The following is a 13,573-nucleotide window of genomic DNA, read 5'->3' as shown; positions in this document are numbered from 1 at the left end:
AAGAGTTATTACTTCTTTTCCCCCCCCTGTATTTTTTGAAGTTATCAAAGAAATGCTGGACATTTTCAAGTTGTGGAGACTGAGCTTCTATGCTTTGACATGAAAGAAAGGCAGTACCTCTTTGCAATAATTTATTTTTTCTTTACTTCCAGAATCAGACACTGGAGCTTGCTGCACTTTCTCCAAGCATAGAGAGTTTGAATGAAGCAAGCATAAAGCTGCCACTCACTGACTTCACCCTGAAGAAAATGCAGAGCCTGACTCGACAGTGGAGTCAGAAAACAGCAGCTGCTCTGGAGTGTTGCAGGTCTGAAATGAAAACAAAACAAAAAAATCACTGGTAACAATTCCCTTTGCTGTGATTGAAATGAAAACCAAGTTAAAGCATGGGATGTCTTGCAATCTGTTTCTCAGGGGCGTGCCAGGTGGAATTCTGCCCTTTCAGTTTACTTGATTTTTCAGTGGCTGTTTGTGTTCCAAGCCACTTGAAACAAAAACCTGGATGTTCATAGGGGAAGAAGGGAGCAAAGTGCCAAGTGAAACGCCCCCACCATGCTATGTTGATTTTATTAACCACCACATTAGAGCACCCGTAAACATACCCAGAAAAACATCCACCAATAGAAGTTTCTGGTTATTCATTTTGTTTTACAGTATGCTTGAGGGACCCCAAAATGATGAGAAGAAATTCTTTCAGAAATGTGAGAAGTGGATGAAATTCCTAGAAAAGATGAAAGAAGCCTTAAAAACAGATATTCCAGGACGGTTTGAAGAACTGCAAGAGCAACAGAGAGTATATGAGGTAAAGTTAACTCTAAAAACAGAAGCAGCATCTTGAATGATAAAGGGAGGGGGAAATCACTAGAAAATGCTGTGCCTTTTGAAATTAGATCTGGGCAAGATTTTATAGAGCATTTCACTCTTGAAATCCTTATTAAGGTAAAAACTCTGAAACATGAAAATCCTTTTCCAAAGGGACAGATCCCTTTTTGCAAGGATCACACCTTTAGGAGTGCATCTTCAAGTGCTGTGTCATGGAAGTCCTAAATTTCTCCAACCCTGAGGTGTACTTGTCTGCCTGTCCCAGAACACTGGAGCCTGTGGCAACTAACTGGATACGTTGCTGGAGACCTGGCAGCAATCTTTAACAGTTTCTGGAAGAAATGCATTTAAAATAGTATTTTCACAGCATATTTCTGGTTTGACCAATTGTTAGATTTTGGTGGATTTTTTTTTTCCACTGGCATTCTCCCAAACAGGTACTGTTTGTTACAGAGAAACAGTCAAAAAACTTTAGGTTTCAGATCTGTGTCATCCAGCTTGCGGTGGGGTTGCTATCACATCTGTGCAAATTCTTCCTGGTGTCCAAAAACTGTGGACTCTTAGGGTGCATTTGACACTAGCAATCGAAAATAATAGAGTTTTCAGCATTTACAATTAAAAAAATGCCATCACTCTGGAGGAGCAGAAGCAGCTTTCATGGCAAAGGTTGTTCACTGAATAGTTAAAACTTGTTCTCTCGGTATTTTCAGATGCTGCAGACTGAGATTTCCATAAATCAGCAGACATTTAATTCTATCATAGAAAAAGTTCTACTCTCCTTGGAATCTGGAGAAGCAGAGAAAAGGTACTTTATTTGGTTTTCTCCTTAAGATCTTGGCCATTTAGTGAATATGCTGTCTTCCTTGGAATTAGTATTGAATCTTTGCTCTTATGAGGACATAAACCCAAATTCTTAGCTGGGTTCACTCTTTGAATGATCACCTGTCACATTTTACAAAAGCATGAGGAGGTGCAGTGAGAAAGAAACACAGATGCCCTGGCCAGACTCCATTTGGGATAGTAACAGGCTGGGCTGAAAACAGAAATAATTGCTCCTGAACAGGAGCCTTTTGTTGTGTACCTGTGGTTGAGAAGCTGCCTGCCCACAGAGCATAATGAGGATGCTGCATATGAAGGATCCTCTCCCCCTTCCTGGACCTCTCTGCTTCTCAGAGTGCAGAGGAGTGGACTATCCACATTGCTCCTGGCACACATGGGCAGGGCATTGAGTCACTGGCCATGAAACCCCAAACACATGGTGCCTAAACCTGTTTTTTATCCGCATGATCTTACACCTTAATCAATGTAGCATGAGAAACAGCAGGTAATGCTTGTGAGCAGAGGTTCAGCTGCCTCAGGTGTTTGGGGTGCACAGATTTCCCTCCCTGCCAGATCTTGCTGCTTCCAAAGACTTGGCAGGACAGTGTGTGTGCTCCCCTCAGACATGGCAGTATGAAATCCATAGCTTGGCTTAAAACTGCCAGGGAAGGTAGGGCTAAGGTAAGCTGAGCTGCTGGATTTTTGTGTTGGGAACTACCTGCGCAAAGGCAGGGGTTTGTCTAAGTTCAAATCAGGGACAATGGCCTCCTGCAGAGAAGCAGAATTGACAGATGAGGTTGCCTTAATCAACCAGCCGGATCTGCTGGATCATGTGGCCATGTTGAGGAAGAGGACAAAATCACTGCTTAAATGGGTTCAATAACTACACGATTTTCCATTGTGCAGATCAATTTTGAAATGTAATCAGCGACCTTGTCTCACTTGGACTGACCTTTTCGTTCTTCAGAGAAGCGTTTAGTGCATATTGTGTCTGATGGCTGACTATATATGTGGGTATACCACAATTGCAAGATGGACTTGCCTTACCCTTCTTAGTATCTTGTAAAAGGTTGTTTGGATTGCTTAAAAGACGGAATACCGAGAGCAAGACTGAGCTTAGGGCTGCAAAGGGCTTTCTTGCATTGTTGGGTATTATAATTGGAAAACAACTTTGCAAATGGAGATCCATCACAATTACTGTAATATGCAGCCTTAAGATCAAAATAAATTAACATTCAGCCCTTGTAATTTTCAGGACCGAGTTTATTTCCAAGCTCACGTTGCTGAAGGAGCAGTGGCAGAATGTTATCCGGATGGTTCAGCAGAGGAAGAAAGATATTGATGGACTTGTGAGCCAGTGGCAGCTCTTCAAGAGTTCCCTGCAGAGCCTCAACAGATTCCTTGATGACACAAACAGCTTCCTTGCAGCTGTGAAGAGCCAGGACTGTTACAGCCTTTACCAGCTTAGAAATGTAATTCATGATTTCAAGGTACTGTGTTTACTTCTCATAACTCTAAAATATGTGGGCTTTTTCCCTCAGACTGAAACAACTTCTGTCCAATAAGATAAAAAGCTTTAAAATCACACACTTTCTTGGGGGAGAAATGATTGGTGATACTTTTCCTTTAAAGCTGAGCACAGATAAGAAAGCAGTGACATTGCAAAAGGTTCATTATATTTGGAAACTCCTTCGTCAGCATGGCCCTTTAGGAGCTTTGCATGCTTTAAAAATATTATGGATGTGAAAATGGAAATTCAGGGTGCCAGAAGATGAGACAGACATCCTAGTCAGCAGGTAACATCTAGGTGGGCATCTTACTGACATGACTGCTGAATTCAGGCTGTTTATTGTGCCTGAAGGAAGGTACTTACCTGGCAAGACAAGCCATAGAGGTCCTGTGTGTGCAGGGATGGGCAGGAGATGCCAGAAACAAAGAAAAAAACACTTGTAAGGGAGTCTATTCATTCCAAGCTACACAAACCTGGTGAGCAGTTCTTCAGAACAGTGAGTTCTGCATTTTACATGCAGAGGAGAGAAATATTTTCCTTTGTTAATTTTGGATATTTTGGTTTTACATTTAGCTATGCACCTCTTTGTTTTATAGGAAGATAGAAACAAGCAGTGAACTTGATGGTTGTGTAAGGCACTCTAAAACCTTTTAAAATCATGCTGTTGAATGCTGTTTGCACAGTCCAAGGTCTGTATTGTGTACCCACACACCTAGTGTTGATGGATTAACACATTACCAGTGTTCCATTTGGTGCTTGCCCTATTTATTTCATCTTTATTTCTACGTGCTGTGTAAAGGTGATTTTCAGTAGATTTTACAACTTAGTGCTCATGCTTTTTTCTTAGTGAGAAAAGCCAGAAAGTCTTCTCCCTCCTACTCCGAATTGCCCTTTTCCTCCTGCTGCTGTTCTACAGAAAGAAACTCGGATTATATCTCCTTGTGTTAGAGATCAATTTGTTGTGGGCAAATTATTATTGATGGCTTACTTCACATGGAGTACATCATGATTAACAGGGCTGTTGTCTTTGAAAAAATTAGCCTAAGATGTTGAAGTTAGAGGTGGTCGCAGAACTTAGATTGTATTTTTTGTTTTGAGTAACTCATACAACTGAATTTCCATCTTTTTTTGACTGCTGCACTTTCACCCTATAAATCCAGTCTGGGAAAAGCCATTGCAGAGTTTTATTAATCAAAATATCAAGAAAACATGATTTTTCTGAAATGAAAGAAGCCCATAGGAGATCTATTGATTCCTCTTTCATGACCTATGAACAAAGTTGTGCCTTGCGAGTCATCTTCCCAAGTGAAATACTGGGAAAACACTTCTGTAACTTTTTAAGAACAGCTTAGAAAGTCATTTTTTTTTTCCTTCTCAAGAGTAAGGCAGTGATCCTTCAGAGGTGGCAAGCCATGTACACCTTGGTCATCGATGTCGGGGAGAAGTTGCGCACTGTCTCCGATCCCGAGACCAGCGCCGCTCTCCAGGAGGAGCTCAGCCAGTTACAGCAGTGTTGGGGGAAAACCCAGGCCCTGCTGGAGAAGAAGAAGATGCAGTTCAGTGGCACCCTACAGGTAGATGATGCCCTCCCCACCTGCTGCTCTGGCGTTGGGTCTCAAGAGCTTCCCTGTCCCACCGTCTCCAGGGCTGAGCTGCGGCTCGCTGCAGGGGCACTCTGAGGGAAGTGCCTGTCCTGTGTCATCAGGGCTTGAGGGAAGCTGACACTGTGATCCTCTGGTTCTCCAAAGGAAATTGAGTTGGATTCCGTTTGTTGGAACAATGGATGTTCCTGCTCTGATTGTTCTCAAGCTCCCCATGGCCTGGAGCTCATTCCTGCTTTGGACTGTGAAGCTAAAATTTAGCTTAGAGTTAACATGACTTGTTCCTCCTCATGTTGTTAAACGTCTGAATAGAACGGCTGGTGACATTTATTTCCTTAGAGCAACAAATTTGCTTTCATGGCTGAGTAGCGCATTAGGTGTGTCTTAAAATTGAATGCTGTCACTGCTACAGTCCAAAACCCATACTTAAAACCTCTTGGGTTGAACAAAACAAAAAACATGATAGATTATTTCAGTGGGTTGAAGATGCTATTTTGTAACATATCTGTGTGGTTCAGTATGTCATGATGAATTTTCCTCACCTTTTATACATCCTTGGGTCTTCCTGAGCAGACTTGTGAGCGCTTTGAAAAGCAAATCAAGGAACTGGAAAGCAGACTGCAAAAGCTAAAGGAGAAAGTAAAAGATCCACTCCCTGTTGAACATGAAGAGCTCCACAAAGCCAAGGAATATATCAAGGTATGAACAGCCATATTGTGTTTAAATTGATGCAGTCTTTGCACAACACCTCATTCCTGTAAAATCAGTTTTCCCTCTTACCTGCTCTTCATTGACACTGAATTTCTCTCATCCTGATTGCTGCCCATCTCCAAAGTGCACACCAAGAAGACTATGAGTACTAGTAGTGTTTGGATTTTTTTTCCTGCTTCTGCTCCCTTTACAATCTGCATTTATAAAATAAATAGTTTCTCAAACGAAAGGGAAAAAACTCCCTTCTCTCAGTTCATTTGGCTGCTATCCCCCTGACTGAATCTCCCTTTTTGTTTCCCACTCCATTTTGCACATGGAGCTCCTCAGGCAAGAGACCTTATAATTCTGCAAAGCACCATACATACCTGCAGGATCTGGGAATAATTAAAAAGAAGGAAAATTAAGAGTAAGGGAGTGGCAAAATTCCTTGCAGCCCATAGTGCACCATGAAAATTAAATGGCAAGAAACGCATTTCCAAGGGATAGGAGACGTTTTGTCTGGAGTGGTCAGTCTTTCATCATCCTTTTATGAAGTGAATTGTTGACCTATGTAGTGGGAACAAATAAGCTTATTAATGAGCCAAGGCTTTGAACTCATTATCAGCTGTCTGAAATCTTCTTTGTGAGTGCTGGCTGCCTTTCCCAGGGCAGCAGCCTTGCTGTAGCCCTGAATTACCTGTGAGATGGAAGCACACAGCTTCTGCCTCTTATCCCAGCGAGAGAAATTCAGCTGCAGAGGCATCAGGGTGAGACAGTGCCAGTAAAAGTGCTGCTAGTTGGTGTCATAATACAATAAAGGCCTAAAATGGCATGGCATGCTCTTCCTGCTTTTCTGTCTGGAATAAAGCTATTTTTCTTTCAGCCCTGGACCTTACATGAGGCTAGCAAAGTCCCATGAAATTCCATAGTTAGCTCTGTAACTGCTCAGGATTTGCCCCTTGTTAGGAGGTATAAATGCATGTGTGCACATCTGTAGGAGTACTGTGATCTCAGGTAAATTTTAGAGTCATATTTGGTTGGTATTTTCCTCTAGTGTTGAAACTGGGTCAAAGACCTGTGAAAGTCCTCACAGGGTTGAGACCCAGCACACTTCTGACACAAACTCTCACGTGTTTTTTTCCCTTTAAAATGAGACAAACTGGATTCTCTCTAAAGAGGGGGCTTTTTTGTTTGTTTTGTTAGATGAGTCAGTGACCCTTCCCAGTGGCTATTTTTTGCAAAATGGACCTAGGACCTTGTGTGTAGAGTGTCATATTCCTCAGCTGCACACAGTGGTACCTCTGCCTTTTAGGTGACATTTTTAACAGCGTTAAGAAAAATGTGTAACTTATAATATAGAGAAAGGGGAGTTGGGGGAGCAAAGCAGAAAAGAGAGCCTGTTTTCTGTGAACAAGCAGTTTAAAAGCTCCACATTCCTCACAAATCTGAGGAAGTCCCTATGAAATCAGTCATTAGAGAAGGCAACTGATATATATATTTTTTTTTTTTGTGGCTTGAGAAAAATAACCTGAAAGTGAAGCAAATGCAGGTGGAAAGCAACTTGTCCAAAACAATTATAACAGGAATAATGGAAACCCCGAAGAAGCGGGCATGTGCCGGCCTGGGAGTGAGAACCCGAATGCTGCCCCGGAGCAGGGGAGCTGCCAGGGCCAGGCTGCGTTCCAGCACTTTGGGATGCAGCCATGGTACCAATGGGCCAGCAGGGGCACTGCCGTGGGCTCCAGCGGGGATCCAGTGGGTTCCAGCGGGGATCCAGTGAGGTTCCAGCGGGGATCCAGTGAGGTTCCAGCGATCCCCCGGGGATCCTGCCCAGCACAGCCCCACTGGAGAGCGGCCCAGGCGGCTGCACATTCCCAGCTCTCCTCCCCCGCAGGCCAGGCAGGGGATTAGCGAGCAGGTTTGGAAAGCCGAGGAGCTTAGTGCCAAGGCTTGTGCCGGGTGCATTTCCATGCAGGAGCTGGAGCAGTCGCTGGCAGACTGGGCCCACGACATGAAGGAGCTGCAGGCCATGAAGGCGGAGCTGGCGCACCTCATCCTCACCGAGGACATGATGGTGCTCAAGGAGCAGGTGGAGCATTTGCACAGGCAGTGGGAAGAGCTCTGCTTGCGGGTAAGTCTCGGCCTCCTCGGGGGTGTTTGTTAGCGGGGTGGTGTCCGTGGGGCCTGGCAGGGAAGGGGAGCAGTGGGCCAGCACAGGGGTTTCTCCTCGTCTTGGCTCCCTTTGGCACTGCTGGGTGGGAATGGGGCTGCTCCAGGGATGGAGTTGGCCCTTTGTGTTCCTGGACAGGCTGCCGAGGGTTTTGTTGCAAACAAACCCTTTGTAAGAAGTGAGTGTGGAGCTGCACAGAGCCCAGATGCAGCTGTTTACTGGAAGAGGTGCCTTTGTTCCAGGCTGCCAAAGGCAGGGAGGGATGAGCACAGGAATTGCCTGAGGCCGTGGAGCAGGGAAAGGAAAAAAATAAAATGCCAGCAGAGAGGAAACTTAAATGTGTTTAAATACTAACTCCTTGGGTTGAACACATTGAGAACTGATTTGTCTTTTTTGTAGCAGGAAAATGCTGTGAAACATTTGCATTCTTTGTGGCTTGTTGCCGTATCACACTTAATTTAGTCCTGCGTGTAAAATTGCTGGGGAGCATTTACAGCAAAGTCGCATGGACTCGATTCATTAGGTTATTATGCAGTTTGAATGTGTTTACTTTGCCCTGTTAACAGGATTGGAAGAGGTAAAACACTTCGGGGTCTTAAGTTACTCTGGGGGGCTCTACACACCAGCAAGCCAAACTCTTGCAGTCTCTTTACTGACAAGTAAATAGCTTTTATTTTGCAGTTTGTAATGAAGTATTGAAGCCAGTTAGTATTTTGTTTCTAACCTTTACACAGGCAAAGGTAAAGCAATCTTGGTGGGGATGTTGCCAGAGTAATGAACAGCTGTGCTTATTTCACAAACTGTTATGATGAAATAGTTATTTGGTCTGATTGAAATAGTTAATTTCTTTTTGTATTGCAATGAGAAAGAAGAATTTAATTTAATTTAAGAATTTAATGTCCTTAAACTGGACAGCTGTTCTCCAACCAGTGTTTTCTCTGTTATTTTTTCTGAACTCTGAAAATAATTCCAGAGACATCCTCTCCCCTCCTGAGAAATATAGGCCATTATTTTTTAAATCAAAATGCCTGAACCATTTTCCTAATGGAAGTCTGTAGTTAAGCCTATAAATGAGAAAACTTCATTGTTTTTCTTTTTTTTTTTGGTGAGCTGCTGAAGCCTGCTGTCCCCACTGTGCTGAATAGCCCTGAAAATTAAAGTTTTTTTATATGTGCTCCAGTCTATTAGGTAGTAATTTCATGTAGTAATTTAAGTGCAGATTTTACTCAAAATTTCCATTTTAATTTCCTGCGGGAACAGCGTTGAGTTCAGTGTGTCTTGGAGGGCGGAAAGAGGTGACAGTAATGTAACTGTGTTAGGTACACAAAATCTGTAGTGGGAGGAATCTGTTGAGTGCTGTAGGGAGGGAGATTCTGAATATTTGCACAGCCCTAATGAGTCTCATGAGAGCCCAGGGTGGTGTTCAGTGCTGGACACCAGGGTAGGAGAGAAGACTTTATCAGCTCTGCTGTTGGCATGACTGCTTTATTTTGGATAACAAATTAGAGTCAAGATGTATTGTGTGGAGGAGAGTCTGCAGAATAAATGCAGGGAGGTGAAAGAGCTGCAGCTGTCACGGCCCTGGGGCAGCCAGATGCCTGTGCTCAACTGGGCAGAGGGAGCAGATGCACTCAGGGGATTAGCGTTTACAGAGCTGCCTTTGCAAGGTGCATGTAGGTCACAGATTTAACCATTGAACCCAGGCAGCATCCTGTGGGATGTTATTTTAGCCTCTCTTTGGAATGCACGATGCTGACATGGTGGGTGCAGAATGGGGGTGGTACCAGGGCAGCTGGGTAGAGGAGAAAGTGCTCAAAGCAATGGCTTGAAAGGCTCATGTTCCTAGAAGTTTGTCTGGGATTTTTTGGATTATTCCTGTTTTTTACTCTCAGCCTGTATTGCTTAGCCAGCTGAAAGGTGCTTCTTGCTCTTAAAATCTTGCCTTGCCCCATTCTGAGCAGGCAAACATGAAGTTAGAGACACATCAGCTCTTAGAGCTTGTTTTGCTGACAAGCACAGTCTGTTCTTCCACTGACCAAGTAAACTCATCTCCAAATATGGGAGATGCTGCAAGTGATAAGGATGAAGGATTCACCCTCCAAACCTCTGAGGCTGAGGGTACATGGGAGCATCCCAGAGCACAGACACTCTTAAAAACTTTCTAAGGTCCCTGGAATCTCCAGGCTTTTTGCTGTGGAGAACTTGGGAGACTCTTTCCCTGTGTCCCAAGACAGTGCGTTCATCCTCTTCTTTGCTTAGATTGTCATGAAGAATTCAGAAATCCCTTTCAATTCTCCATCCCCTCCTTGAAAACAAGTCAGAATTTAAGGGACAAAAGCAGTGTGGTGGGAAATGGCTTGGTGCCTTCTGTTTTGATCCTGGTGTTACATGGAGCTGGCCTTGCTTCCACACTACACATTTAAACTTCACTCTGGGATACAAAATAGTGTTACAGATTAGTCTAGAAGAATCAACAGTGGGATTCTGAGTAGTCATATGCTGTATCAAGTGCATGTGAGATGTGAAGAGGGAGTGTTTCCTGCCATGGGGAGATATTTAGAGTGGCCATTTACAGCCAAGACAAGCAAAATGTTACGCACAGTCCTTAGACAAAATTTATTGGTGAGAATGAAGGGTTACTTTTTTCCCTTGCTTCAGTAGAATCATTTTTCATTTCCTTTGTCCCATATATCTTAGTACAGGAATCCATCAAGGTAAATAAATAAATACATATTTAAGAGCCCTAGGCTAGAGACAGGTGCTATTAGCTAGTAAAGTGTGACCCTGCTTATTTCTGAGATATTGGAGCAATGATAATAACTCTGCATTTTCAGGCAGTATCAGACCTTAATTTCTCTGTCTAGACAATTTGTTTATCCATCCTGGAAAATGCATATTTTGTTGGAGGGGAAAAAAATCCATAGTTTTCAATGAAAAGGATGGATCCTTGAGGCTGATTTTTTGGAAGTTCTCCAATTACTGGTGGAAAGAAATGAAAATGGAAAGAAAAGAGGGAGGCTTTTATAGAGATAAGATAATTGCAGTCAGTAGCTGCAAAGTTTCTCTTAGAGTGGCAGATAAAGAACTTATCTAGGTGTTATTTCTCTTGTGTTATATATGGGGCCATAATAAGCAGTATGTAGTAATTATGTATTTTATATTTCTTCTGTGTTTGACATTTTCAGTTTTTCACTAAGTAACATTTAAATTACTATACAAGCACATTATTTATAAAGCTGTCACTCAGTTTCATTCTTCTGAGGGAGAGAATCTGGTATTTGCTGGTCAACTCTTTGTCCTGCTATCCAAAATAAGATGTAATAACAATCTGCTTGCTGGCTTTGGAAAGGAAAGTGGAATACTTGATAACTGCTCCTGTAAAATAGAATAAGATCAAATGCAGACTAGAAATTAGAAGGCTCATAATTGCTGGTTTCCTTCCTGAAAAAGCTGTTGCTGGAATTTCTTGTGTGTGCTTTTCCATAGGTGTCCCTGCGGAAGCAGGAGATCGAGGATAGGCTCAATGCCTGGATCGTGTTCAATGAGAAGAATAAGGAGCTGTGCTCCTGGCTGGTACAGATGGAGAGCAAAGTGTTGCAGACTGCAGATGTTAGCATTGAAGACATGATAGACAAATTGCAGAAGGTAAGTAGTAATGCCACTTTCCTTCAGTTGCAGTCAGATAACTCCTTATAGAGGCACCATTCCTCATGTATTCCTTGCTTCTTGGAAGTGATACATGATGTAAAACCAACACATACAGGCTTTTGTGAGATGAGCTCTTCTGTCATTAGCTCTTCTTGATGTTCAGACTTGGAGCTTAAAGCAGAAAAGAAATGCCACCAGACTGCATTTAGTCCTGGAGTGTGAGCTGTGGTGGTGGGGTCTGGGTTGTTGGGGTTTTGGGGCACATGTGCACACCCAGCACTGCTCAGAGTGGTGTCCTGGGAGCGCTCACTGCTCTCACCACTCCGTCATCCACACAACTGTAGGCAGAGGGCAAAGAAAAGATTGAAGCATGGGGTAGGTCTTATGCCAGGCAAACAAGTTACCACAACCAAAAATAAAACCTCATTCTGCCCTTCCCCATGGGAGTCGGTGCTCTCTAATGCTTGTGTATTTGCTTGATTTTGAAGACCACCATCACTGTTCTGCTGTTCTTCCCCATGGCTAAAATGTCTCAGTATCTAATCCCACATCTCCTCTGGATAGGAATGCCAGCAAAATAAAGCCATCCTAGACTTGAATTTGTCTTCTTTTGAGGTAGCTTCATTGAAAAATTATGTTAAATCAGGGAAACAACAGATAAAATTAAAACATTCAATTGCTATTTTTAGGAATACTTACTCCTGGTACTTGAAAGTCTTTAAGCTGCTTATTTTTTCATAGATTGTGAGAGGGCTTCTTCATTGAGGCTTTCTTTTTGTTTTCGGTGAGAGTTCTACATGCTAATGTAGAAACCTCAGCCAAACCTGATTCCACATCTCACCTGGGAAAAGAAGTACATATTTTTGTTTTAGTATTATTGTTTTGTTCTGCCCTGTAATTAAGGCAATGTTTGTGTATGTTTATCAGGACTGCATGGAAGAAATAAACCTGTTCAGTGAAAATAAGCTTCACTTGAAACAAATGGGTGATCAGCTAATCAAGGCTAGCAACAAGAGCCGAGTTGCAGAAATAGATGATAAACTCAACAAAATCAATGATCGCTGGCAGCACCTCTTCGATGTCATTGGAGCACGGTAAGAAAATGATTTTCAATGTTTTATGTGAGAAAAGTCAGAGGCTTGTGTCCTTAACCATCAGAAACAGCGTGACATGACTTTCCAGTTAAGTTAGAATTTATGACTGAGAGTCAAGCCAAAGGAAGTGCTGTTTTTTTGTAACTTACTGCTATATTATGACACCAAATGTCTTAATTTATCCAGTAGTAGAGGGCAGGGTGTAAGAATTAGTATAAGATAAAACTTTAATGACGGGAGCTTTGTAAAAGGAAGAGTCAAAGTGATCTCCCCATTCCATGTGTTGAATTGCAATCTAATTTTAAGGCAGCATGGTAGGAGTTCATTTGGGCTTTTTAGGAGAGCCTCCTATTTTAACACAAGCCTCTATTTCGCTCTGTGTCTGAATGCACAGAATTTAGGAATAGGTTCTATTCTGCCTCTGTAGACAGTCATATTTATATGATAATGTTTTTTACATTCAAAAGTGTTTGAAATTTCATTTAATACCAGTGCTATTTCTTTACTCAGTCTCCCTTCTAAAAACAACTGAAAGACCATATGAGTTTCTTTTAAATTCAGGATCTTCTGTATGATGGTGAAGTGGAAAACACTATCAGTCGAAATTAAAACAAAAACCTGCAGTCTAGGCAACAACCTCTTCTTAACGGATTAAGCATCTTTATTATACTTGACAGAGTTAAGAACATCATGATCATTTCAGTATTAGCCTTACTGAGACGATCCCATTTCATTATTATCTCTGAGTTTCTGCCACAGCTTGGGGGGAGGATGCTGGGCTGGTCTCACCTCCTGCCGAGTTTATTGGTAATCCAGAAATAATAAGGCTAACACCAAATTAGTACCAAGTGGTCTCAACTTCTCTCCCAATGTTTTTTTCTGCCTGTGATCCCCCACTCTGGGCTCTCAGCAGCTCTGTTGCTTGGTTAAATTTGGGACAGATAATGCAGGTGATTGTGCTGTGACAATGTTGTGCCAAGTGTGCTGGGCCTTAATCAGGAATGAGATCTGAATTAGTGGTGACACACGAGCTGTGAATGATTAAGCAGAAGCTGCCTTTGTAAGATCTGACACTGCAGATAGACTTGCAATGGTTGTCTCAAGGTGTCTTTGTTTCTGATCTGGTGTTGGAAACAAAGCAAGCTTCACTTTAGTAATAGCACTTTTTCTGTTCTCATCTGATAGTAATGTGTCACTTTTAAAGGTCTTTTATGATCAT

The 13,573-nt window shown here is 42.5% G+C and overlaps 1 protein-coding gene across 3 annotated transcripts in view; it reads left to right on the top strand.

Moving 5' to 3' along the window:
- Nucleotides 1-13,573, top strand: part of SYNE2 (spectrin repeat containing nuclear envelope protein 2) — a 174,110-nt gene that overhangs the window by 130,774 nt on the left and 29,763 nt on the right. For all 3 annotated transcript variants that reach the window (XM_066188996.1, XM_066188997.1, XM_066188995.1), the window contains exons 93-101: nucleotides 153-307; nucleotides 655-802; nucleotides 1,533-1,627; nucleotides 2,897-3,131; nucleotides 4,531-4,725; nucleotides 5,326-5,451; nucleotides 7,418-7,573; nucleotides 11,099-11,257; nucleotides 12,188-12,354. In XM_066188996.1, the coding sequence (XP_066045093.1) occupies nucleotides 153-307; nucleotides 655-802; nucleotides 1,533-1,627; nucleotides 2,897-3,131; nucleotides 4,531-4,725; nucleotides 5,326-5,451; nucleotides 7,418-7,573; nucleotides 11,099-11,257; nucleotides 12,188-12,354 (1,436 nt within the window). The remainder of the gene's footprint in view (nucleotides 1-152; nucleotides 308-654; nucleotides 803-1,532; nucleotides 1,628-2,896; nucleotides 3,132-4,530; nucleotides 4,726-5,325; nucleotides 5,452-7,417; nucleotides 7,574-11,098; nucleotides 11,258-12,187; nucleotides 12,355-13,573) is intronic.

The sequence above is a fragment of the Chamaea fasciata genome, unplaced genomic scaffold, assembly GCF_029207755.1.
Source record: "Chamaea fasciata isolate MVZ Bird 193981 ecotype frontalis unplaced genomic scaffold, bChaFas1.0.hap1 SCAF_7, whole genome shotgun sequence".
Taxonomy (NCBI): Eukaryota; Metazoa; Chordata; class Aves; order Passeriformes; family Sylviidae; genus Chamaea; species Chamaea fasciata.
Note: the sequence above shows the minus strand (reverse complement) of the source record. Positions and strands in the feature narration are given on the sequence as shown.